The sequence below is a fragment of the Perca fluviatilis genome, chromosome 4 (assembly GCF_010015445.1).
Source record: "Perca fluviatilis chromosome 4, GENO_Pfluv_1.0, whole genome shotgun sequence".
Classification (NCBI taxonomy): Eukaryota; Metazoa; Chordata; class Actinopteri; order Perciformes; family Percidae; genus Perca; species Perca fluviatilis.
The window spans coordinates 43,967,429-43,994,610 of NC_053115.1; the positions used below are offsets into that span (position 1 = coordinate 43,967,429).

At 44.0% G+C, this 27,182-nt stretch overlaps 1 protein-coding gene across 3 annotated transcripts in view; it reads left to right on the forward strand.

The window, feature by feature from the left end:
- LOC120558025 (metabotropic glutamate receptor 7) overlaps window positions 1-27,182 on the forward strand; it is a 212,058-nt gene that overhangs the window by 71,795 nt on the left and 113,081 nt on the right. For all 3 annotated transcript variants that reach the window (XM_039798846.1, XM_039798845.1, XM_039798847.1), the window contains exon 2: window positions 7,404-7,620. In XM_039798846.1, coding sequence (XP_039654780.1) covers window positions 7,404-7,620 — 217 coding nt within the window. The remainder of the gene's footprint in view (window positions 1-7,403; window positions 7,621-27,182) is intronic.

Genomic DNA, 27,182 nt, shown 5'->3' on the forward strand with positions numbered 1-27,182 from the left:
TGGAGCTGGTTTGGGATGAACTGGACAGAAAAGTGAAAGCAAAGCAACCTACAAGTGCCACACATTTATGGGAACTTCTGCAACAGAGTTGGGAAGAACTTTCTGAAGAATATTTGATTTCCATTGTAGAAAGAATGCCACGAGTGTGTTCAGCTGTTATATCTGACAAAGGGGGCTACTTTGAGGAGTCAAAAATTTAGAATACATTTTGGTTTATTAATTGATTCCATGATTTCTTTTTTAACTGAAATAGTTCATTTGTTCTATTCTTTCATTTCAGAGTACAATAAGACATTGAACTGCATGAATTTCAATAAAAACCTGGAAAAATTGGGGTGTTCTAAAACTTTTGACCGGTAGTATATATAGTGTATATATACAGTATATAAAAAACATACTTCCGTTGTAGTCCACTTTCACAATCTTTTGAAAACAAGTAACATACATGCAATATCAATAGAGAAAAACAAAGTAATAATGTTTTTTCAATAACGTTGTTTTTAAATATCACAGTCTGTCAAAAGATAAAGATAAGCAGTGAGACACAGAGGGTATCTTAATGACCCTGTAGTTGCAAACACACACACACACACACACACACACACACACACACTTCCTTAAACCTCAGTGGGAAATTCATCCTGCTTTATGTTGCCACGATAAAAGTCAAAAACGTCAAATAAGTGGGACAGAAACCTTGTAAAAAGCGACAAAAACATTGGAAAAAGCAGATAAATTCTCGAAAATGAGTTCCTTGCTGATGAGGAGGCAATCAGGCGAGAAACAGAGACAGAAGAGGAAGATTAGAAGAGGAGAGAGAGGAAGAGGAGGATGAAAGGATAAAGAAAGGGAGTCAGTCAGCAGAGAGGGCTGGTCGACTTGTTTTCTTGTGTGAATGCTGATGATCCACTATACAAATATAGTGATAATAACAATGACACCAACAACACCAGACATATACACACACACACACACACACACACACATGCACACACACACAGAGTGACTCAGCCAGGAGCTCGTACAGCTTTCTGCTTTATTTTCCGTCCGTCGGTAGGCGTAGAAATAACAGCATGTTGATGAATGCTCTGTGTGTGTGTGTGTGTGTGTGTGTGTGTGTGTGTGTGTGTGTGTGTGTGTGTGTGTGTGTGTGTGTGTGTGTGAGAGGAGGACATCAGTGAAAATGAGAGGTTGTAATGAATTCAGTGATTGCTGTATGCCGAGCTGGGTCACTGTAATTAAGTGTGATTAGGACACAATGTTTCTCTCTCTCTCTCTCTTTCCCTTCTCTCTCTCTTCTCTCTATCTCTTTTTCCTGGCTATGTCTCAGGTCGGTAACTTTGTCCTTCACTCTCTGTCCAATAGACAGCGAGCGTTTCCGCCGTGTGACATTTGTTCACGTTTGCCACTGTGCAGCGTGAACGCTAAGCCAACCAAATGAGAAATGCTTTAAAACTTCGAGTAGCACCGAGTCTTCAGGTCTGCGTAGTCGATTGGAACCTAATTACGGGCATTACGCGATACAGCCAGTCTTGTGCCGATGCTCTGACCTGCTTTCTATGTCCTGATAACAGTTTGGCAAACCGTTTTTAAAAATGTTAGTGAACTCACAAACAGAAGAATCAGTCTCTCGGTCATTGATTTGCACTGCGCGTCGGTGTCGCGTGGGGAAAAGTTCAACACAAGTCATCTCTTGCAGCAGACGTGTGACGAGCACGAACGCGACGTTTCAGGGGATTGCGCCCGCTTGTCACTTTGCCTGTCCCCCTACCTGCCCAATCACCACTCACTGAAAAGTAATTACTTAGCACTGCAATCACATCGTTCATTACTGTCACTTACTTAAGTGTTGCACTTGTGCCGTGTGGGAGGATATTCGTGCCTTTCTGACCTTCCTGCTGTTTGCATTTGTGTTTGTTCCTCAAACTACCGGCCTCTACAACGCAGCACCGGCCTCCTTCACATGCTCCTCTCCTCTCCTCTCCTCTCCTCTCCTCCCTCCCTCCCTCCCTCCTCCCTCCCTCCCTCCCTCCCGGTCCCCTGTCTCTTTCTAGCGCTTTCCTTCTTTCATACCTGCTTTGTTCTCGGCCTTGCTGTCTGCTGTCTATTGTAAGCTTCGGTGTATCCAGGTGTGTGCGTGCGCGTGTGTGTGTGTGTGTGTGTGTGTGTGTGTATGTGTGTGTGTGCGTGCGTGTGTCAGTTAATAAACCAGTTACACTCATAATACATGTAGGAAAGGCTTTAAATCAATTTAATAAAAGGTATTAAGGGAACTGTAGATGTTCGTTTGAAAATGAAATACGAGGCGCAACAATCGCTCCCCGTCTGAAAAGCCCTTTGGACTCGTCAGCATGGTCCTTGTGTTGCTGAAAAAAAGTCCTCTGTCCACTCCTCCAGATATTTGTCCTCTGTTAAAACACCCTGTGTAATGGCCTCTGTGTCTGTGTGATGACACGTTCAAACACACTGCACAGGTGTTAATCTCAGACGCCCACAGACGCTTTCTACCGCCGAGTGACGTCCTCTCAGTTCAGCATCAGCTGTCAGCTCCGTCTGGTTCAGAGTTCACACCGGTAAACTCTGCGCCAGATGTTTTCCACCAGTTAATAAGCAGAGAACGGAGAGATCTCTCAGAGAGAAACAGAAAAGAAAGAACAGAGAGATCTGTCAGGGAGAGGAACAGAAAGTAAAGAGCGAGAACGGAGAGATCTGTGTCTGTGTCTTTAGCTGCAGACTGTTGCACGGGATGTTTAAACCTTTTCCAAAGAAATACAGCCAAATTTTCGAATGTTTAGCCTTAAGATTTTGAATGGAGTAGTTTTATGAGTATGCGTACATGAGTACATGAGCACAGTATTGGAGCTGATACTTGTATTGGTATGGGTGTCCACTGCCTGTTTTGTCCCCAGAGACAAACACTGTGTGCTGACAGGCTGCAGGAGCGGCTGTCAGAAACCATAGTGACCAACAGTCATTTAATAGGCCGCAGCACTCAGCAGAAGGTCAATAACTGAAGTCCTTTGTTGCTGAACACACAGACACACGCACGAACGCACAGACGCACGCACAAACGCACAGACGCACGCATGAACGCACAGACGCACGCACAAACGCACAGACGCACGCACAAACGCACAGACGCACGCACGCACGAATGTCAGGTGCAAATGTCAATAAGTGTTCGGTGCATCTCTGTTTTGTCTCGCTCCGTCTTTGTCTCCGTTTGAAAGATTAGTCTGCTTTCTTATTCCTCTCAGGTACACACAAACTTCTGGACCCCTGAATCAATTTAGGATCTCTCACTGTCTGTCACTGTCACATTGTCACCCCCATTCTTCCTGTTTCCTCCTTCCCTTGTTTCCTTCTCTTGCTGTTAATCCCTCTTTCTCTCCTCTCTCCTCTCTCCTCTCGTCTTTTATTGCCGTCTGTCTCAGATCAATGCAGCTTTATTTGGCGTCACCTCCCAGCTCGGGTCGTGTTTGTTTCTTTCAGATGCTGCCCCTCCCTTCCTCTTCCCCTCCCTCCCTCCCTCCCTCTCTCTCCGGATCGATGCAAGCTTTAGCCGATGTCACATCGTAGCACAGGTCGTGTTTTATTGAAGCTGTCGAGGTGCTGACCTTTCCTTGTCCCGCGGGAGAGAGGCATGTATGACGGAGGGAGAGAGGGATGTATGAGGGAGGGAGAGAGGGATGTATGACGGAGGGAGAGAGAGATGTATGAGGGAGGGAGAGAGAGACGTATGAGGGAGGGAGAGAGGGAGCGATTGTTGGGGGAGGACAGTCTCGCTACGCATTAGTGTCGACTTAAAGTTATGTTGGATTGAAGCTGAAATTTGGTTGGTTAGAGTGAAGTCAGGATAAGGAGTGTCTTCCTCCCTGGCAGTATTCTCTCTGTCCTGTCAGCTTCGTTGTTTGTCTGTCCACCTGTAACTTGAGTTTATTTCGAGGATTTCAGGTTACGCAGGTGTCAAGCGTCCCTGAAGTCACAGCGTGGGACAGACTGGGACACTTTACTCAATCTATTTTTATCTATTTTCTTTCTTTCTTCCCTGTTTTTCTGTCCGTCAGTGAGAGACAGGACAATGGCAATGCCTCCAGAAGCTGCCATCAACAAGAGCGCAAATTGTGTGTCAACATGTCGGCACAATAATACAAAACCCCGAAACTTGGCTCATGTGTGTTTGACAGTGCTCTGCTCAGGCTATGTCTGCTGGGCATCTCATACAGGCTACATTCACACCGCTACGTTTTGGTTAATAAAGGAATATCTTCTGTTACGTGTCCCCCTCTCATTCCCCCTGCTCTGACGTGTCCCCCTCTCATTCCCCCTGCTCTGACGTGTCCCCCTCTCATTCCCCCTGCTCTGACGTGTCCCCCTCTCATTCCCCCTGCCCCAGGTTGAAGGTGTTTCTGGTTCCCTGAGGTTTACAGTGTCTTCAAGCCGTAGGCCTCCAGATTCAGTAAAAAAAAATACCCCACTGTGTGTGTGTGTGTGTGTGTGTGTGTGTGTGTGTGTGTGTGTGTGTGTGTGTGTGTGTGTGTGAGAGAGAGAGAGAGTGTGATTGTGTGTGTGTCTGCATATTCATGTGCTTGCATGCTTTTCTCTGTGCTCTGTTGTTTTTTGCAACAGTTCGCTCACTCAATAACTTGTTCATGAGCGTTTTTCATTTTGGGAGTGTTTTTATGACTGTGTGTGTGTGTGTGTATGTGTGTGTGTGTGTCTGTGTAAGTGTGTGTGTCATACTGCAGCGTCTATCACCTCAGGCCAGATGAGGTAGTATTTGTTATTTTCTTGCGTTAGAAGCCAGAAAAGCTCCAACCCGTTTCAGCTCCGTTTAAAGGCTGCAGTACCGTTTGGTAAAAAGCTGTCGCGGCTCTGCATCACCTCACGACAGGTGACTCTGAGCATCACTGCAGCTACCAAGAAAGACACAGAAACACAATCACTTCACTCTGCTGTCTTTCATTCATCCGGACTGACGTTTCTCCCACCTGCTATATCTGTTCCTCGCAAAATAGACATTTAATTTTCTTCCTTTCTTAAACATTTTCCTGATGATACTTACAGACTTTTACTGAAGTAACATTTTCAATGCAGGACTTTAACTTGTAACACTCACTCCGAACTCGTAAAATACGGCTGTTTGGACAGTGGCTGTCAGCGTGAAAAAAAGCGTCCTTCAGCGTCTTTGTAGAACGTACCGGAGAGAGCAGCAGCTACACTGGGTTTAGGGAGTAGTATGTAAGGGGGAAATTCCGCGTAAGGAGGTTGGTCGGGGGGGTGGATAGGTCAAACACAGGAATTTCACCCAGGAGACAGGGGTTCGTGTCCAGCGTGTGTCTTTAACCGTCCCGTTATTCCCGCGTGTCGTAAGCCCATCCAAAAGGGACGCCCATAGTCCCGACCCAGCGCGTTTGGATAAAGCGCGTTATATGACACTAAAGGAGACTTTTAGTGTCAATAACAATGACAAAGGCACCTGACCAAGCGTCCGTACCAGGTAACCCTAACCGTACCAGATTGGAGTGAGAATGTGTTGAGACAGCATGAATTTCCACAGAAATTGACAAAAGTGTTTGTGCAGCAAATGATATTTCAAAAACCCTATTTGCACCAGATCTTTGTGTTCTATTTTTATGAATTGAAAAACCAAAATAATGAGCCGTGTGTGTGTGTGTGTGTGTGTGTGTGTAATAAACTGTGGCTCGACAGAAAGGTCTGTGGGTGTTAAACCTTCGACACTTTCCTGCAAACATCAAATTTTAACCCGACAAAATGTCGTGAATGTGTTAGTGCGTCTCCACTCCCGGCAGATCAAAGGCTAATTGGGAGAAATATCTACTGAGGGGGTTTGCAACTTTAAGAGTTTCTACGAGAATCTCCCGAGGGATGGGATTTAGTTTTTCCTGGCCATTAGTGAAGACCGTAATGGACAGAGATCACATAATCCGTGACCCCTCGCACACTTGGAGTAATTACCACCAACACTTTTAGTCTCAGCTGTCAAACTCCTTTCTCAGGCAAACAGAAGGAAATCAGCTCTGATTTATCCTCCGCTTCTTCTCCAGTATATTAGCACTGGCTCGGAGAAAAGGTTGCATTTTTTATCTCAAACCCAAACTCAATTTCCAGTCAAGTCTTTGAAGCTGCAGCTCCGTCTGTTTATCTGCCGCCTCAGAGTGAAGTTTCTCTCTCGAATTCACGTTCTGCTTTATTTCTAAACTTTCAGGTTTCCGTCCATGTTGAGCTTCAACATAATGCTCCGTACCTTTGGTTTATTCCAACTTCTTGTCAGTATAGGGCTGCACAGTCAATCCTTTTCTCACCGACACTGACAGGAAGGGTTGTTGTTCTACACTGGATACTGTAGAACCTTGATGGACCATCATTTCCTGGCTAATAACTTACAAGTTCAAATTCAAGTTCAATACTTTAGTGCCATGTCAACACAATTGATTGGAATTTATCTTGGTGCCAATCAGGTTAAAAAAAAGGCAATACATTCACAGGAACATACAGTACATAAAAGACAATCACATAGACAATCCTTCCAACCAGTAAAAAGCTGTAAAGACCTTGTGCTATTGCAACTTCCCATGAAGTGTCTGGTGCTGTCTATAAAGTGCATTTGAATAAGGTGCATTTAGTGCAGGTTTACGCCCGTGACGTTTGTTCCGTAAAGTAACAAAGAAAACTCTCTAGCTGTGTTGGAAACCGTTCCCTCATTCCCTCCCTCACTATTCCATTCATAACGTTTATTAAATAGTGAACTATATAGGGAACGACAAACCATATTTTGGACACTAAACTGAAAACACATTGTTGTGTGACTTGCGTCAGGAGATGCGCCTGTATATATATATATATATATATATATATATATATATATATAAATAACTGGGCTTGGTCAAACTGAAGGACACATGGGGAAACCAAGATGGACATAAGAAGACCAAAGTAAACCTAAACCCCCCTCCAACATGGGCAGCACATGGTACGTCCCAATTGGCAGCCCACAGGATATAACAGTCCCTAACCCTCGGCAGTTTCTTTTTCTGCAACAGGAAGTACCCGTCAGCGTGGTAACAAAGACAGAAAACATGATTTATAAAACAGAAAAAGAGTGTTTAACCGTGCAATGTAAAAATGTGTGCACTCCATTTAAACAGTGCAAGCTTGAAAGCAAATACATATGTAGATAATGAATGAAATAAACAGTGTGATGTGTACTTTTGTGAGCATGAAATGTTTGGGGTGTGGCCGACTTCAGAAGATTTGAAGCGGTGTTCTTAAAATAAGTTGAAATATGTCGAATATTATCATTGCTGGCTGTTGTTACAAGGCCCAATGCAAAACCAGTTCTGTAGTTGTTTAACCCAAGGAATCTCTCTCTGTCTCTGCAGATTCCTCAGATCAGCTACGCGTCCACGGCCCCGGAGCTGAGCGACGACCGCCGCTACGACTTCTTCTCCCGCGTGGTCCCTCCAGACAGCTTCCAGGCGCAGGCCATGGTGGACATCGTCAAGGCGATGGGCTGGAACTACGTCTCCACCGTGGCGTCCGAGGGCAGCTACGGCGAGAAGGGCGTGGACGCCTTCATGCAGCTCTCCAGAGAAGCAGGTAAGACGCCCGACCTTCTGTAGCGTGTTTCCATACAGCGTTGGAGCCCTGTTCAGTGACACATGAAGGCGAGGAGACAGAGCGCATTGTGTTTGGTGTTTTAAAACTTCCTTGTGGCAGAGATAGAGGCAGTGATGTTTCCTGTTTCCTGTACGGGACTCTCACACCGCCTCAAAACACACCGATAAGTCTGATCTCTGTTACATGACTGGAAAAAGTATTTTTTGGGCCAGAGGGCATTACACAATGGGCACAGAGTTGCACGTAGTTATACTGTTTGGCCGCTGGTGCTCTGGTTTCTGTCCCATCGAGGGACGCAGTCGTCTTGATTTAGTCTGAAGCCTTTTTATTAACATGACAGAGGGCAAACTGTGATTCTCCCTTTCGCCTCTAAAAGTTGGTGAATGTGAGAGAGAGAGAGAGAGAGAGAGAGATCCAGGAATGCTTTGTGGACTAGCCAGACCTTCCTCCGCAGCGCTGTGGACATGTTAGTTAATGTAAAAGTAAAACTACTTATTTATGAAGATGAAATTGATCACATATGAGTTGTTGAGTCACAGAAGCTTGAAAGGAGTGTACAGGGATGTTGATTGCTCCCTAAATAATTTCGCTGACATTTGGAGCGATCTGGCGACAGCAGTTAGGGGGGGCATTTCTTTAAAGGACACGGTGCTGCAGAAATCTTCTATCTCTGCTAACTCCAAACGGACGGCTGATATTTCCACACAGATGAGACCCTGATCATTGATCTGTGCTGCTGTTTGAACCCTGGTTCCATCAGATTCATTGCGTGGCCGTCCTTGCTGTCACCCCAAAAAAAGCTTAATTTGTCCCAATCCTTACACTGTTTACTGTCAAACACTATTCATCAGAGTTTGGATATTTTAATGAGCAGATCAATCAACGGCCCCGTCTCTCACCGCTACAATCTAATCTGAAAGTTCTTCTATCGGATCAATAACCCAACTTCAGATTGTCGGCTGATAAAATAAAATGTGATCTGAACCAGATGAGAGAAAGAAAAGAGACGGAGGGACTGAGGGAACAGTTCAGAGCTTGTGTTTGGTGTTTTAAAACTTTCTGGTGGCAGAGATAGAGCCAGTGATATTTCCTGTTTCCTGTACGGGTCTCTCACACCGCCTCAAAACACCCCCACAAGTCTGACCCACACTGACATGACTGGCTGACGTAGCGGGACACAGCGTTGTGTTTCTCCATACTCCTTTTTGGTATACACGTCTCTTTTTGGAGATTTTGCATCTCTGCGTCTATTCACTATATCTCTTTTTGGACGTTTTTTTCTTCTCCATAAATTATTATCTTATTGCTTTGCCACAGCCTAAACACACTACTCCCCCCCCCCACCCCCCCCGCTTGGAGGTAATTTGTTTTAAAAGACTCACACATATCCAGTAAATGGACTACGTGCACCGTTACATGACTGGCCGACGCAGCGTGACACAGGGTTGTGTTTCTCGTAATATCTTTGAGACGGAGTTCCCTTCATCAGACTGTGAGGAACAGGCTTTATCGTTCAGAAATGAATGATAAACCCATGAAATGTGCATTATTAGGAGAGTCTGAGGTTGTAATTTCTCCTAAATCCTCTCATTTCTGATGCTATCAATCCAAGAACTCACACTACGCCTTCTTAGTCGACTGTCCAGCTGATAGCTATCTGATAAAAGAGAGAGAAAAGTGCGCAGCTCTTTCTGGGTTATCTGCAGATTTGGGAGTAATCCTCCATGTATTGATTACTGGAGTTTTCAGACACACATCTGCATGTAAAGCTGTCTCTCGCACACCGACACACAGCGGCAGTAATATAATTAGAGTGCGTTTGGTTTCCAGCAGGTCGGTGGAGATAGAGGTACTGCAGAGTGATTAGTCAGGTGTTGGGAGAAGGATTAGCAGGGAAGAGTTTCTCTCTTATCACAAGTTTTCCCAGGCTTTCTCTTTCCGTCTCTGCAGCCGCTGAGTCGAGTCTGATAAACCAGCCGAGTCATCGCTACGGCAGAAACAAAGTGCACCAAATTACAAACAGGAGTTTCATATTTCTGTTGCCGTGTATTTTGCATTTTCTGATCCGAGGTTATTATTCTGCAGAACAGAGACACATCTCAAAGCCCTCAGGAAGCTGCTCTCATTGTCTCGGAATCAGCAGGATGCTGGAGATAAACGCTGTGAGATATTGGCCTTTCGTTCCTTCAGAGGAGGAGAATGCTGACGGGGTAACGGAGCCCGTTACCACTGTCTGAAGGGAGAGTCGGCAGCAGATAGATGGAGGGAATACTGGCTCCCAGGTATTTACCATGCCGAGGAAAAACGACCTGCAGTGGCTGTTTGCTCTGTTAGTAAATGGTTTGCATAGTTGGGTTTCTTACGTGAGCAGTCCAGACAGCATTATTGATCAAATCATTCATCTCACAGGAAAGCTGCTGCAATATCACCAGTAGTTTTCCATGATATAGAAACAAACCCATGGCTGTGGAACAGAAACAACAGGTCAGCTTCAAACATGCAGTAGAAATAACTGAGAGGTTGAGGGCCCTATTTTAACCATCTAAGCGCACAGTGTGAAGCGCCTGGTGCAGGTGCGTTTAGGGTCCAAATCCTCTTTTGCTAGTTTGACGATGGAAAAAAGGGTCCGTGCGCCGGGCGCCTGGTTCTAAAGGGTTGTCCTTAGTGTCTTCATTAATCAGAGGTGTGTTTTGGGCGTAAAATGCAATAAACCAATCAGAGTGTCATCTGTTGTGTGTCCCTGTGTGTGTAACAAGCATAGTGTGCGCGCACTGTGCACGAGCCTAGGAGCATTTTACTAATGCTCTGTTAAAATAACAATGAAATGCTGCGTTATTGACTTTAGACCAGGTTTTTGTTGGTCAATGGTGCGATCACTTCCCGCTGCCTCAAGATAGCAATACTCCCAGAATGCACCTAAACACACCTCACTGTAAGACCAGCACGCCCATGGGCCACAGATGGGCGCAGGTGCATTTGTTATTTAAACGACGTGGGCGCTGGACGGGAAACTGACAACTGGGTCGGCCTTAAACTAGCAAAGACACTTGTGCCGGACTTTGTGCCGCGCCGGGTGCAAGATAGGAGCCTGAAAATATTTTCAAATGTCTGCAATAAAAAAATAGAGCTTCGCAAACGTAACTCTGATAAAGTAAACCTGCAGCGGCTGTTTGCTATGACAGAAACCATTTGTATTTTTTATTTCTTGCCCATTTTTACCCCTTTTTGTTACACGTTTGTATTTGTGCCACTTTGAAAAAACTTTAAAAAGGAACGTTACAATAACTTCAATAGTGTTGACAAAAAGAACAGTCAAAAAAAAATCGAAAAACGTCAAAACTCGACTTGAGACATGCTGGACTTATAGCAGGGACTCGACTTGACTTGAGACATGCTGGACTTATAGCAGGGACTCGACTTGACTTGAGAATTGCTGGACTTATAGCAGGGACTTGACTTGACTTGAGACATGCTGGACTTATAGCAGGGACTCGACTTGACTTGAGACATGCTGGACTTATAGCAGGGACTCGACTTGACTTGAGACATGCTGGACTTATAGCAGGGACTCGACTTGACTTGAGACATGCTGGACTTATAGCAGGGACTCGACTTGACTTGAGACATGCTGGACTTATAGCAGGGACTCGACTTGACTTGAGACATGCTGGACTTATAGCAGGGACTCGACTTGTTTGATTCTTGATTCATAGAGACTTTAGACCTGCTTGTGACTTACTCCCACGTCTCCCACTGGACTATTGAAAAGTTTAACACTTTTACATTCTGCCATTTCATTTAATGGCAGAATCTGCTGCACAGATTTCTCTGCAAAAGCACTTTCTTCTTCATTCTTTCCGTGCATCACACAGGTTCACAAGTGATGTCTGCATCTTGTTTACTTCCACTGGTCTCCGTGGACATCAGCTGTTTGTTCAGGGTTGGTTCCATCCCTTCATCCTCCTCACAGTGTTGATTTATGAACCCATTAGTCTGGAGAGCTGTGAGATAAGTTAATGCAGCGCATCATTGGTCTGTTTGATTACCTGGGAGTCCCGGACGGCGTGCGTCAGCCGCTGATTAGCCTCCTCCGCTCCCACAAACACAACGCTGACACATTACTTATCATCGCCGTGGGAACCACACGCCGAGCCGACGACGCTAGGAGAGAAAACCGAGGTGGTTTCACTCTACTTCATCAGTTTGGACACACCTTCTTTCTTTATTTCCATGACTATTTACATTGTAGATTCTCACTGAAGGCATCAATACTATGAATGAACACATGGAATTATGTACTTAACAAAAAAAGTGTGAAATAACTGAAAACATGTCTTATATTTTAGATTCTTCAAAGTAGTAAAGTTTTTTTTTAATAAGGGAAATAATTCCACTAATGAACCCTGACAAAGCACACCTGTGAAGGTAAAACCATTTCAGGTGACTACCTCATGAAGCTCATTGAGAGAACACCAAGGGTTTGCAGAGTTATCAAAAAAAGCAAAGGGTGGCTACTTTGAAGAATCTAAAATATAAGACATGTTTTCAGTTATTTCACACTTTTTTGTTAAGTACATAATTCCATATGTGTTCATTCATAGTTTTGATGCCTTCAGTGAGAATCTACAATGTAAATAGTCATGAAAATAAAGAAACACATTGAATGAGAAGGTGTGTCCAAACTTTTGGCCTGTACTGTACACAGAGACACACACACACACACACACATACACCCCCCCCCAACCTGGATTGGTTGTGGCTCCCTCCGTTTGGGATTGATGTGCTAGTGTTTGGTGATTTACTCCAACTGGGCAGTATTGGTTGTATAATTGAACCCACGTGTGTGTGTGGAGTTTTGGTTGTAATCGCCTGTGCACACACTGAGGAAGGGTGCTGCCCGAAATGTCCGTTTAGTCGCAATAAACTGTCTAATTGGAGTGTAGCTTTACTCATGATAATTAACTTTTAGGATCCAGCACCCAGCCTCCAGAGGTTTCTAAGTATCTACGTGAGTTGAACACGTCCAGTCCTATTTTTCTATAACTTTTTACATTCACACAGGTTCACCTTGATTTATTTCTTCTGAACGGCTCAGCCAACAAGTACGTCTTTTGTGAAGGCACGGACAAATGATGTCTTCCTGCTGATAGAGGAAGAAGATGGAAGTATATTTACATACACTGCCATTAGAAAGTAATCTGAGAAAGCATAGTATCCTGATATTTTCTGTGGCAATACTGTATCGATACACGGATGGAGTATCAATCTTTTATTGCACATGGTAATTTAACTTTTTGAATAGAATAATAAAAATAATTTGCTGTTTCAGTCCACTAGATGGTGCAGAGAAATTTATCTTTTTAGATAAAACCGATGTCGGCAAGGTTTTCCTTTAGGGACGTAATTTAAAGTTGGGAGGAAAAGGTAATAAATTGCAACTTTATAAAACAAAGGGCTTTCAAACAGAGGAACGGAGTTCATGTCCTGGAAGAAATTAAGGAGAAAACACAAGACTTTCACCCAGGAAACAGGTGTTTATGTCCTGGAGAAGTTAAGGAGAAAACGCAAGACTTTCACCCAGGAAACAGGTGTTCATGTCCTGGAGAAGTTAAGGAGAAAACACAAGACTTTCACCCAGGAAACAGGTGTTCATGTCTTGGAGAAGTTCTCGGGACAACTACAATCTTTTTCCTAATCTTAACTAGTCGTTTTGGTGTCAAAACTAAAATCAACTGCCATATGAGCGGTTGGCAGTCGCTGTAATTTCGTACAATATCCAACGAACCCGTTGATGAGAATGCATTGAAATCTTTCTGAATCTAAGGGTTCAAGTCTTGGGTTACGTGTTGTATTTACTCTGTGTGGTTTTAAGCCCAAGTGAAGATGGAGAAGCTCTGCCACAATCGCTCTGCATCCGTTGTATCCCGAGGCCCGAAGAGGAAAGATAAGAGCAGAGAGCATCCTTTCAAATCAGCCTGAATGCCTTCCCTTAGATAAGCTAAGGAGATTAAAATAAGAGTCAAAAGACCGGAACTGGGATAAAGTAAGCTAATACTGTACTTACCACGGCAAAGACATTTCCTGTCAAACAGAATCAGACGCTGTGGTGGACAGTTTGAAGTCAAACATTCAGTATTTCCAAACCAAAACACACACACACACACACACACACACTACGCACTCACGCATACACAGACAGACAGACACACACACACGCACGCACATACACACTCACACATACACATACACACGCACTCACATACACACACACACGTATGCACATACACACGCACGCACATACACACGCAAGCACACACACACGCACACATCGCTCAGTTATAACCTCATTCATCAGTTCATATTCCACTGACAACGCAGTCATAACATCACATATTAGTCAATCCATCACCCTGACACACACATGCATGCACACACACATTCACACACACGCACACAGACACGCACGCACAGACACACACATGCAGACACACACACACACACAAAGAATCCCTTTGACCCAGCATGTGTGTGTGTAGAGTCGTTCTGATTCTTCCTTTTGATCTCACTTCTAATCGATGGTTGATTGGGATTCTTTGAGGGTGGAGATGAAACCGGTCAAAGGCTTATTCCACAGATAAGAGATTTATTTTTTCTTATTCACTGGTGTTTTACAGTTTTACCGCTTCTAAAGCGTAAAATAAAGAGCTCAGCGGCTGCAACACAAGAAGCATCGCTATGGAAACCAAAAATGAACCACGTTAGTTACTTATGTTAAATCTGGAACCGATGATTGGATTCCAAACCAAGTTTTCCAAACGATTCCAATAAAAGAAAACACAATTCCAAGTTGGAACCGGTTCTGGACACAGACACACACAGACACACATGCATGCACACACAAAGACACAGACACACACGCACACACACACACAAAGACAAATGCGCTCGCACACACACACACACACATGTTTTCCAGCTGTGGCCCTTTGAGAAGTTGAGTTTGACCCCCCCGATATAGCCCAAAGACAGATTTGTTCTTGGTATCTTCCAGTGAATGTATAACGCTGATGTGAAATGCCAGCGAGCTTCCACACAGCCACTGTGAGGCTCTGCAGCCTCTAAATGATGGATGGGAGATTCCCATTATCCCTTTTCCCCCAAGGCCGAGACCTTGTAATGGCTTCAGCTTGCCGTATGCTTTGCACTCAATCAAATGAAAAACACCTCTCTCTCTCTCTCTCTCTCTCTCTCTCTCTCTCTCTCTCTCTCTCTCTCTCTGTCTGTCTGACTCTGTCTGACTCTCTCTCTCTCTGTCTGTCTCTGTCTCGACTCTCTCTCTCTCTCTCTCTCTCTCTCTCTCTCTCTCTCTCTCTCTCTCTCTCTGACTCTGTCTGATTTTTTTTTTTTTTCTCTCTCTCTCTCTCTCTGTCTGTCTGTCTCTGTCTGACTCTCTCTCTCTCTCTCTCTCTCTCTCTCTCCCTTTCTCTCTCTCTCTCAATTTAATTAAATTTCAATTTGCTTTATTGGCATGAACAAAGAAAACATGTTGTTGCCAAAGCAGTTTACAGAAAATACATATATAGTACATATCACATATTAAATACATACAGTAGGTGTCACAAATATTCTGTACTGCACTAATAGTTATACAACATACTACATTACAAAACAATTACGTAACATAATGTTATACTTAATAGTATAATATAGTAATATGTATAAAACAGTATAATATAATGACTGTACAATCCTACACCAATGTGTAATGTTGGGATCTTATAGTAGTGAGTCTCTCAGGTTGTGGCAGGCAGATCCATATTTAGCTGCCAGTGGAGCTGCTGTCCCTTCTCCTAGGACAACTACCAGCTTCTCTTCTCATGTTAACATTGGGAAATTTGATATTTTGTTGGCTATTTTTCCAAAGTGTAAGTCTCTTAGTGAAGAGAATTTTTCACAGTGGAGGAAGAAGTGTATCTCTGTTTCTATCTCCCCTGTTGAGCAGTGAGCACATATGTTCCTCTCTGGGCAGCCATGTCTGCCTGAGTCTTCCTGTCTCTAGGGCCAGTTGGTGGTCACTGAGCCTGTATTTGGTCAGGACCCGTCTCTGCTTTAGATCTCTGACAGTGTGCAGATACTCAGCCAATTTATATTCTCTGTTAAGGGTCAAATAACAATTTAGTCTACTTTGTGTGTTTGTTTGACTTTTCCAATGTTCTAAATATTGATCTTTTGAATGATTCCTAATCTGTTTAGTTCTGTTGAGCTGTTTTGAACCAGTGCTGATGGGAGCCTCATTGGTTATCACCATCAGCTGACTGAGGGGACTGTTTTCAGGATTCAGTTCTTGGGTTTTTAGTGCTTTAAAATTAAGTCTTTTTGGCTAAAATTAAGATATGTCCAAAATGTAATAGCTCGTTTCTGTATATTTAGCAGTAATGGGAAACGTCCCAGTTCTGCTCGACAGGCGTTATTTGGGGTTTTCCTTTGAACGTTTAGAGTTCTTCTACAGAATTCTGTGTGTAGGGTCTCTATCGGGTGCTTGTCCCAGGACTCATGCTCCAATCTACAGAGTGGGCTCCAAACTTCACTTCCATAAAGTGCTATCGGTACAATTACACTATCAAATATTTTAGTCCAGATACTAATTGGGATGTTAATGCTGAACAGCATGGTTTTTAATGCATACATTGCCCTGCGTGCTTTTTCTTTAAGTGAATGTATGGCTATTGAAATTCCCTGATGCAGATATGGTCTAATATATAAGTATAATTTTGTGTGTGTTTAATTTAGATGTTATTCAAAGTAAAATGGTATTTGGTTTCAAGACATCGGGCCTTTTTTTTTTTTCTTGAAATTGACCTCCAATGCCCAGTTATGGCAGTATTGTTCCAGGATCGTCGGGTTATGTTGGAGACCATCTCTGGTTGGAGATAACAAAATAAGGTCATCTGCATAAAGCAGGTATTTAATCTCTGTGTCTAAGAGTGTGAGGCCTGGAGCTGCTGATCAGTTCAACTCTCTCTCTGTCTCTGTCTGACTCTCTGTCTGACTCTCTCTCTCTCTCTCTCTCTCTCTCTCTCTCTCTCTCTCTCTCTCTCTCTGTCTGTCTCTCTCTCTCTCTCTCAATTCAATTCAATTATATTTGCTTTATTGGCATGAACAAAGAAAACATGTCTCTCTCTCTGTCTCTCTCTCCCTCTCTCTCTCTCTTTCTCTCTGCGGGTTGCTCTAACCATCACCAGTTCATCAAATGTTCATTTCTGTGGTCAATAACTGACCCTGGCTCTTAATTAGTTCATTAGTCGTCTGTTGGCAGAAAGATTAGAGAAGAGAACAGCACGGGACTGATTACAAAACTGTGTGTGTGTGTGTGTGTGTCTGTTTCTGTGTGTCTGTCAGTGTGTCTGTCTGTGTGTGTGTGTGTGTGTGGGTGCGTGCATCTGATTGCGCCAATCACTGTGTGCTGGATGGGGTATTTGTGTTAGAAAAGCTTTCTTAATGCAGAAACACTAACAGCCCTACAGACATCTGGCAACTTTGCCTCAGTCCTTTTCATTGACTGGCGTTCAACCCAATCCAATGTCACCAGCTCATCAACAAATGACATCACCTCAACATCCCCCCACCTCTCATCCACTGGATCCATAACTTCCTCAGCAACAGACCGCAGACCGTGAAAATTGGCTCAACATCATCAACCATCATCACCAACACTGGAGGCCCCCAGTGCTGTGTTCTCAGTCCTCTACATTGACATTTTAAAAGGCTTTTTAGAACAACAAAACAACTTTAAAAACATCTAACACCCAGCAGTGTGTATTTTCTTTCCCTCCTCTTTGAATGCAACATTCAAATTACTAGACAAAAAAGTATATCCTGAGAAAAGTGGATTTTGAGGGGTATAGCTCCATAGACCTCTGTTCATTCTGCACTTGCCCGTGAGCGCCCTCATATGGAACCAGAGTGGAACTGCAACCAGTTCAGAAGCGACGTTTTCCCCAGAGTGGAAGTTCTCCCCTTATTACACATTCTCTGCTCCAGTTCAGAGTAACTTCCTGTCTTTCTGTCCCGTGGGTTTGTCCCGTCCGCAAAATTACGAATCCCACTATATTATACTATAGTTGTCGATTGGTTGAGGTTAGGCATTTGACCTTGAGTGGTTATGGTTAGGATAGCCGATTGGTCAGGGGATAGGACCTGAACAAATAAGGTTACATTACCTTGTGTAAGCATGGACGCCTGGCCAATAATAGCTATTGAAAGGTGGGTCTTGGCATGGCCATAGTGGGGAAAACAAATATTGCGTCTTGTCCACACCCATTTAGGAGACAGGAAGTGTGTACCGTTTCCTACGATTGGCGCAGTGTGCAATGCGTTATCTTTAGTAATAGAGAATCTGTGCTACCGGACATATGTTTTACAAAATAGGGTCCCATTTGGGTCCACCAAATGGGGCGGGACTTCACCTCTCTGTCAGAACACACTATCCTACCTAAATGAGGCTGTAGGTTTGTTCTGGTAGCTCCTGAAACTGGACATCTGTTTCCAGCCTACTGCACCTGTAGCCTGTTGAGCCCCTGCTAGCCAGCAGCTAACCGCCTGTAGCTCTTTCTATACATCCAAGAGTCCCGTAGCAAAGCCAGAGTCTCTCCGAGGGATGATGAGTCTCCAACAATAATACGTAATTAGAAAGACTACACACTTCAATGTCGCATGGATGACGTCTGAAGCTACGATGTCTGTGTGTATGGTACCGGGGATGTAACGTTGCTAACTCTAATGAGCAGAGGATCTCGCTTGTTCTTTTGCTTATCTGCTGAAAACGCTTGACTGGATAAAACACAGTTAAGATAACGTTACATGTGTTGTGGAACAGAGCTAAGCTAGCTAGCTAGCGAGCAAGCTGAGCATCAAGCTAGGTGAGGTAGATTGTGTGAGACGGGAGATGTAGTTCACTGAGCGGTTTCACACAAAACTAAGTGGTCATGTGACAAACCTACGGCTAACTGAGACTTTCTTTGGTTGAAAAATTATCTTTTAAATTGACGAACATCATATTTGTAATCCATGGCTCAATTCAAACGGGATCAAAAAATAAATCTCTCCATTGACTCTTTCATATTTTTTCCTAATTAAGGTCCCAAAAAAAAAAAGCTAACAATGTTGGCAAAAGCGACAAAAACTTTGGAAATAGACCCTCAAAAAAGGCGAAAAGAAATCCTAAAAAAAAAACACGGAAAAAAGCTGACAAAAATTCTGAAAGAAGCAACCAAAATTTCTACAAAAGAATCCTCTGGAAAGGCTTCAAACTTCAACACTGAAATTTCAAAAGCTGCAAAACCGCCCCTAAAAAAGCTACAACCTCCCCCCCCCACCCCCAATTAACCCCGCAAATTATCTCTTGTTGAACTCTGACACTCGATGCTTTTCAAGAGAAACGGAGAGAAAAAAAGCTCATTTAAACATTTTAGTCTGCAGCAAAGTGATTTTAATTCTCTGTATCTCTGGCGTCGGGTTCTAACTAATTCAACTCTAACGTGGGAATTATATCACAAAGGTCAGAGGTTAATTTAACGTGTGAATTAAGTCTCAAAAGAGCCATAATTTGATGTTACTTTCTCCTTACATTTAATCAGTGTGACTGCTCTTTTCTTAAGTGAGTTTTTATTACATATGATTTATTTCGTACAGTGTAATTATTGGGTCAAAAAGGTCATAATTCACTTATTTAACAGAACATTCAGCTGAGTGGAGAAATGCTTCAACATGGCTGCTGCCACACGTAAAGATCAGAAAACATTTAAAACGGTTGAACTTGTATATTGTTTTTTTAGGGGTGTGCATCTCCAACCCGTTCTCACTCCCAACTCTTAAAATAAGGACGCTTGGTAGAGACTCTCAGCGGTAGAGAGTAGTATGTAGAGAGACAACAGTAGAGAGTAGTATGTAGAGAGACAACAGTAGAGAGTAGTATGTAGAGAGACAACAGTAGAGAGTAGTATGTAGAGAGACAACAGTAGAGAGTAGTATGTAGAGAGACAGCAGTAGAGAGTAGTATGAAGAGAGACAACAGTAGAGAGTAGTACGAAGAGAGACAACAGTAGAGAGTAGTATGTAGAGAGACAGCAGTAGAGAGTAGTATGTAGAGAGACAGCAGTAGAGAGTAGTATGTAGAGAGACAGCAGTAGAGAGTAGTATGTAGAGAGACAGCAGTAGAGAGTAGTATGTAGAGAGACAGCAGTAGAGAGTAGTACGAAGAGAGACAACAGTAGAGAGTAGTATGTAGAGAGACAACAGTAGAGAGTAGTATGTAGAGAGACAGCAGTAGAGAGTAGTATGTAGAGAGACAGCAGTAGAGTAGTATGTAGAGAGACAGCAGTAGAGAGTAGTATGTAGAGAGACAGCAGTAGAGAGTAGTACGAAGAGAGACAACAGTAGAGAGTAGTATGTAGAGAGACAACAGTAGAGAGTAGTATGTAGAGAGACAACAGTAGAGAGTAGTATGTAGAGAGACAGCAGTAGAGAGTAGTATGTAGAGAGACAGCAGAGAGACAACAGTAGAGAGTAGTATGCAGAGAGACAACAGTAGAGAGTAGTATGCAGAGAGACAACAGTAGAGAGTAGTATGTAGAGAGACAACAGTAGAGTAGTACGAAGAGAGACAACAGTAGAGAGTAGTATGTAGAGAGACAACAGTAGAGAGTAGTATGTAGAGAGACAACAGTAGAGAGTAGTATGTAGAGAGACAACAGTAGAGTAGTATGTAGAGAGACAACAGTAGAGAGTAGTATGAAGAGAGACAGCAGTAGAGAGTAGTATGTAGAGAGACAGCAGTAGAGAGTAGTATGTAGAGAGACAGCAGTAGAGAGTAGTATGTAGAGAGACAGCAGTAGAGAGTAGTTCTTGTCCTACGTGTCACATAAACATACCTTTTATAAGCCCATCCACCATCTTTTCCTAAACCTGACTGCGTCAAAAGTCCCGATCCAGCGCGTTTAGATAAAGCGCGTTTAGATAAAGCGCATTTAGATATATTTGTGGCACAATATGGATTTTATTAGGTGTTTTCGTACCAAAACAGTGCTGGGGACTCCCTAGGATTAGCATTGCCAATTAACACAAATTCTGGTGTGGAGTAGATGCAGCCAGTAAAAATGTTGGTTTTCTTGTCTTTTTTTCTTGTGCTTTCCCTCTTATATACCAGAGGAATGTATGACCGAGGGCTCGACACACATCCAGTCAGACGCACAGACACACACACACACACACAACACACACACACACACACACACACACACACACACACACACACACACACACACACACACACACACACACACACAGTAAGGACATGCAGGCTGAAGCCAAAGATTATTGCCAAACAGAGATCCATCTTAAACACACACAAACAAACACACACACACACACACACACAGCCCGCAGTGAGTCTGTAAACTTTCACTTCATCCAACGTCTCTGGGTCATTACCTCTCCCTCTCAGATGGAGCTGCTAAAAGACAAGTAGCTTGAGAATTGATTTGGCTGTCAGGCATCTCCTTTAGAGACGGATCTATGAGGCGGTAATGTGTCTGAGCGCGTGTGTGTGTGTGTGTGTGTGTGTGTGTGTGCGCACGTGCATATTTTAGATCAGCTCATGGATATTTATTTGTATGAACAGCCAGCATACATGTCATGTTTGTTTTTGTGTTGAAATGTGTTTAAACCCAACCTTAGGAGTCACATATTCTGCGTGCGTGCGTGCGGGCGTGGGTGCGTGCGTGCGTGCGTGCGTGCGGGCGTGCAGGCGTGCAGGCGTGCGTGCGTGCGCGCGTGTTGCGACTCCGAACCAGGCTAATTCTTCTCCCTGGCATTTATTGTAGCGGATCCGGTGTTGGTTGATGAGCTCCCCGGGGTGAATGGGTCCATGGGGGGGGGGTTGGCTGCAGCTCGCGGCCCCCACAGCTGTTTATTTTCTCTCCACTCATCACCATAAAGCACCGAGAGAGAGGAATAAAGGAGAGGGAGGAGGATGCAGGAAAAACAAGGGAAAGGAAAATATGAGAAGTAAAGACTTTCTTTGTTTATTTTCGATTTTTGACTTCATTTGGAACTAATCTTCATCTTCCGTGTACAAACAATCATCCTGGACACTTTGGACGTCTTGGATATGTGATACTGCATTTTCTACCAACTCATGAAGCTAATGTTATCTTAGTTAGAGCAGCAAATAATTGTCATTTACGTATGAATATTGATGATCGCCCGCTAGAAATGAGAAGCTGCTTCTGTCTACTTCTGGCTGGAACCGCCTGGTATCTCTCTCTAATACTCTCCCTCTTTCTCTCTCTCCCTCTTTCTCTGTCTCTTTCTCTCACCCTCTCTCTCTCTCTCTCTCTCTCCCTCTCTCTCTCTCCCTCTCTCTGTCTCTCTCCCTGGCTTTGACGGCAGCTGCTTTTAGAAACACTAAGCTTTTTCAGGGGGCGATGTAGCCTTTTTTGTATAGTTACGATCTGCGCCACACAGAACATAGGCCATCCCTCCTGGCTGTGTAACGTCCACGTCGTACAGACTTGCAGGAGAAACTCAACGTCAGAGACGGCTGACGTAGTCGGAGCTGAAACATACATAAAAAGATTTGTGCCGTAATGTGTGATGTGGTTTATTTCAACATACATTACATTTTACTGAGCTGACACTTTTATCCAAAGCGACTTCCAATAAATGCATTCAGCCATGAAGCTACAAACTCCGGACAGCAAGAAACGCAAAGACAAATTACATCAGCTTCTAATAAACCAACATATTAGTGCAAATTCTTCTTTTTGTGTGCTTGTAGCCTTCAGGTGCAGTCAGAAGAGATGTGTTTTTATCCTGCGGCGGACGTTGTGTAGACTTTCTAGAAAAAAGCTATTTCTCTGCCATGTTTACAACTACATTTTATTTACAAGTTATCAGGAGCAAAGACTGCAGTCTGGGACAGTATGTGTATTAAATGGTATGAGAACATCTGGAGTTAAACGTCCAATCTGCAATGGTAGGCCCAAGCGTGGGGAGGAGAGACTGCAGAGGACGCTTTGAGGGACACGGAGACGGGAGAGGTTCAAAGTCACATTGAGCATCTTTCTCTCAGTGGGAGACAGGGACAGGGCTCGATCCTGACTGTTAGCTGTTTGATAGCTTTCCAGCAAACCATTATGCTCGGACACACACACACACACACACACACACTCAGAGAGACAGACACACTCACTCACTCACACACTCACAGATGCACGCATGCATGCACGCACGCACATACACACACACACACTCAGAGAGAGACACACACACAGACATACAAACACCTGATTTTGACGCAGTGTTTTTTCGACTTATTTTGCTCTCCCTTTCTCTTCCACCCTGTCTGTCTTCTGTCCATCCCAGCCTCTCTTTTCTGACTCTCTTTCTGTCCTTTTTACGAGGTTTCGTCACCCTCTCCATCGTATTCAGACACTCTGAGCCACTTAGGCCGATCTCTGCGATTTACTGCCTCTTCAGCACGTAATTTATCTTCCAGTTGCCCAGTTTCTCTCCTTCACTTTATCGCCTGTTGTTCCATCTTCACACCTCCCCGTGCCTCCTGTCAGCGAGCTATACGTTCAATAAAACCTTCTTTTCTTCTTGTCTCGCAGACTGACGTTAACTACCTTTTCATACTGATTTCAAAACGATGGAATGAAGCCGTTCCTGCTGAAGGAAAAGAAAATGAGAATCTAAGTGTCTTTACTGACACACACACACACACACACACACACACACACGGACACACACACACTCACAGACACACACACACACACACACGGACACACACACACACTCACAGACACATGCATGCACGCACAGACACACACAGACGCACAGACGCACGCAAGAAAGAAAAGAAAATTAGAGTCTAAGTGTCTTTACTGACAAGACATATTACTGCATGTTCAGATCACTGTCACCCAGCGTACTGCCATTTCTGCTGAGTCATTTAAAGCTCGCTGGTTGTCAGGTCAAGGAAGCGGACAACGCTCCGCGGGTAAACGCCAGGCCATCTCTCGCTGCGTCCCGTTTCTTTGATTTTGAAAGGGAAAGGAAAAAAAGTTGCAGCATCGAAACACAAACATCTGTTTGTGTTGACTCGCCGAACATGTTGTCTGCTTTGGAAACACAAGTGATGTGTACAAAGTGTTAAAGACTTTGTGTGATTATGACTTCAAGCAGACTTTATAGAATCCAGATTTCAGATCCTAAAAAGCCTGGAGTCCTCCGTCTGATCTATCTCCGGAGGATTCACTCAGATCAACAGATATCAACGAGGCAGTATTCATCTTTTTACCCTTTATCCTTTCATCTGTAGCTGAGGAAAACAACACACACACACACACACACACACACACACACACACATACAGCCCCCACACACACACACACACACACACACACACACACACACACAGACAGACACACCTCTTCTTCTTCTCTCTCTCCGTGTGAACTAGGGCTTTGACTCCGAACTTCGATATTCGAATATAATTTGAATATAAAAAAAGATATTCAAACAAATATTAGGTATCCCTTAATATTCGAACCTGTTGGGCATTATTTTTTTGTAAATGTGTTTGCTTGAAAAGCAATGTGTGGCACTACTTTGGTTTCCCAAAGAAACAGGGAAAAATCACGAGTAAGGATAAAGCGATATGTAAAATATGTAGGACCAAACTCGCATACCTCGCGACGACCAGCAACTTGAGAGCCCACCTGTCAACACTGCTGGAAGAGGAGGAGGGGGAGGGATCGGGGGCGAGGCAGGCCAGAATCGACTCCATGCTATCTCCTTCACGAGGCCTCCCCTATGCCCGTCAAAATAGAGCGACAGATTTGCTGACACGGTTCGTTTGCGAAGATATGAGGCCCAGTAACGTGATCTATGGGAGCGGGTTTCAAGCTTTCGTCCACGAGCTAGAGCCAAGATTCAAAATCCCCTGCCACAGGACCATGAATGGTGGCATAAGGGAAATGCTGCATGGAGAAAAACTCGCACTGACCACTGATGGATGGAGTTCTTTGGCTACTGAGTCCTATGTTACGGTCACAGCCCATTTCATCGACGAGGACTGGGAGATGAGAAATGTCGTACTGGACACGTCTGAGCTTCAAACCGCTCACACAGCAGCAAATGTCTCCACATGCATCGACAGTATTCTACGAGAGTTCCGCGTGGAGCGTGAGTCTGTGCTTGCCATCACAACGGACAATGCGACCAACTATCAATGCTGTAGAGAGGTACTTGGGGATCACTGATATCCCGTGCATGGCTCACACAATTAACCTGGCAGCGAGAAAAGGGCTCGCAGAGCGTTCTGTTGCAACAACAGTCAGTTGCCTGAAGGCTGCCGCTCAGCATTTCAAGCATTCCCCTACAGACAGCTACCTCCTGGAGTCCAAGCAGACACTCCTTGGTCTCAAACCAGTCCAGCTCATCAACGACTGCCCCAGCCGCTGGAATAGTACCTACGATATGATCTGTCGGACAGCTGATCAACAAGCCGCTGTTGCAGCGGTGATAATGGAGAAGAAACTCAGCCGTCTGGGGCTCAGCAGTGTGGAGTGGACCCTGATGGAGAAGGTCAGTAACGTTGGCTAATTATGTTGGGTCTAATAATTTATGTCCCTAATGTAACATTACTGTTTGCAAACGTAGTAACACGTAAGCCTAGTTAGCGTTAGCTAAGCTAAGTTTGTGTTTTGTGTAACGTTAAGTGGCACATAGCCTAACTGTGCTTACTAGCTAGCATGTTAGCTAGCTATCTAAAGTAGTGGCGCTAGGATAAGCTTGTTATTAATTGTGTTTGTCCCGCAGGTGAAAGACGTGCTGAAGCCGTTCAAAGTAGCCACCCAGGCGCTGTCAACAGAAAACTACCCAACAGCCTCAGCAGTCCTCCCCCTGCAGAATGGGCTTCTGACACAACTCAAGCCCTCCACCGATGACCCGGCAGGACTGAAAGAGATGAAAACAATGATGTCAACTGATCTGAAGGCGCGATATGGCCCCGACAAAGATGCATTCATGCTACTGAACACAGCCAGCTACCTCGACCCACGTTTTCACCGGCTGGTTCATTTGGACCAAGAGTCGCGGCAGGCAGTGGGAGATAAGGTTCAGAGGGAGATAAGGTTCAGAGGGAGCTTGCAGAGCTCAGCGAGGAGACAGGCGAAGAGGAAGGCCAAGATAAGAACGCCACGACTACGGAGCTACAGCAGCGCAAGGAAAAGAATGCTCTTAGCGCGATGGGGGACCTCTTTGGGGCTGTGTACTGCCAAAACTTGACAGGAGGTAATAATGATGATATTATTCTCAATAATAAATAATACAAAAACGTTTAAATTATCGAGTGCATTTCATAACAACTCAAACTCGCTATATAGCCCTACACTGGAAATATAAAAAGTGCATTTAAAACTTAGCCTTTCGAGTGCATTCGTTTGTTCTGTATGTTGTATGTTAAAATATTAAAATAATAAAAATTTATCATAAAAAAAAAAGGTAGCCTAAACAACACATTAACAAAACTAATTTATTTTTAACAGTCAGACTGAATGAAGATGTGCTCCAAAGAGAGATGATGGCCTACAACAGTGAGCCTCCACCCCCGTCTGACAGCAACCCGCTGTCCTGGTGGAAGGAGAGAAGCCCCAAGTACCCCATCTCACCCAGCTGGCACGCGCCTACCTGGCAATATGTGGGACATCCGTGAGGGCGGAACCAGTGTTTTCCTCCGCGGGGAACATAGTCACAAAGCAACGCTCTTCTCTACAGCCAGAAAATGTGAATCAACTTGTGTTTTTGGCGAACAACCTAAAAAGGTTTGCAGCCAGTGCAAACCCGAGTGTAAAAAGTTACTCTTTTCGTCATTTTTTTATCCTTTTTTGCAAGGCTTTTTTTGACGTTTATGATGATTCTTTTCGACCTTTGTGTGATGTTATTCTCTCTCTCTCTCTCTCTCTCTCTCTCTCTCTCTCTCTGTGTGATATTCTGCTGACGGCCCGAGTGTGAAACGATGAAAGCGTCTTTCTGACTCATCCCCTCTCAGAATAAAACCATTTATTACTTATCTGATCAAACCCTGTAAAATATGTTTCTACATATTTGTACTCGTTTAAAACAGGGAACTCTTCAGGTTTCAGGGAACTAAAAATAAACTCTAATCCAATCCACTTCCTCGATACGTACGATTTAAATGAAATCAGCCCGTTCATGCTGTGTGTTTGTGTGCATGTGTGTGTGTGTGTGTGTGTGAGTGTGTGTCTCGGTGTGTGATCTCAGAACTTAAAGCTCCAGAAAACTGTTTAAATATTAAACCACATCCTCCAAACCGTGCCAGGATATCGGCCGTTTGTTCTAATATGCATTTAAAGCTGCAAAGATGTAGCTATTAGTTGTCAACTATTAAATTAATCTCCAACTATTTAGATAATGAATCGGGTTGAGTCATTTTTTTGTGAAAAAACTGTGTACCT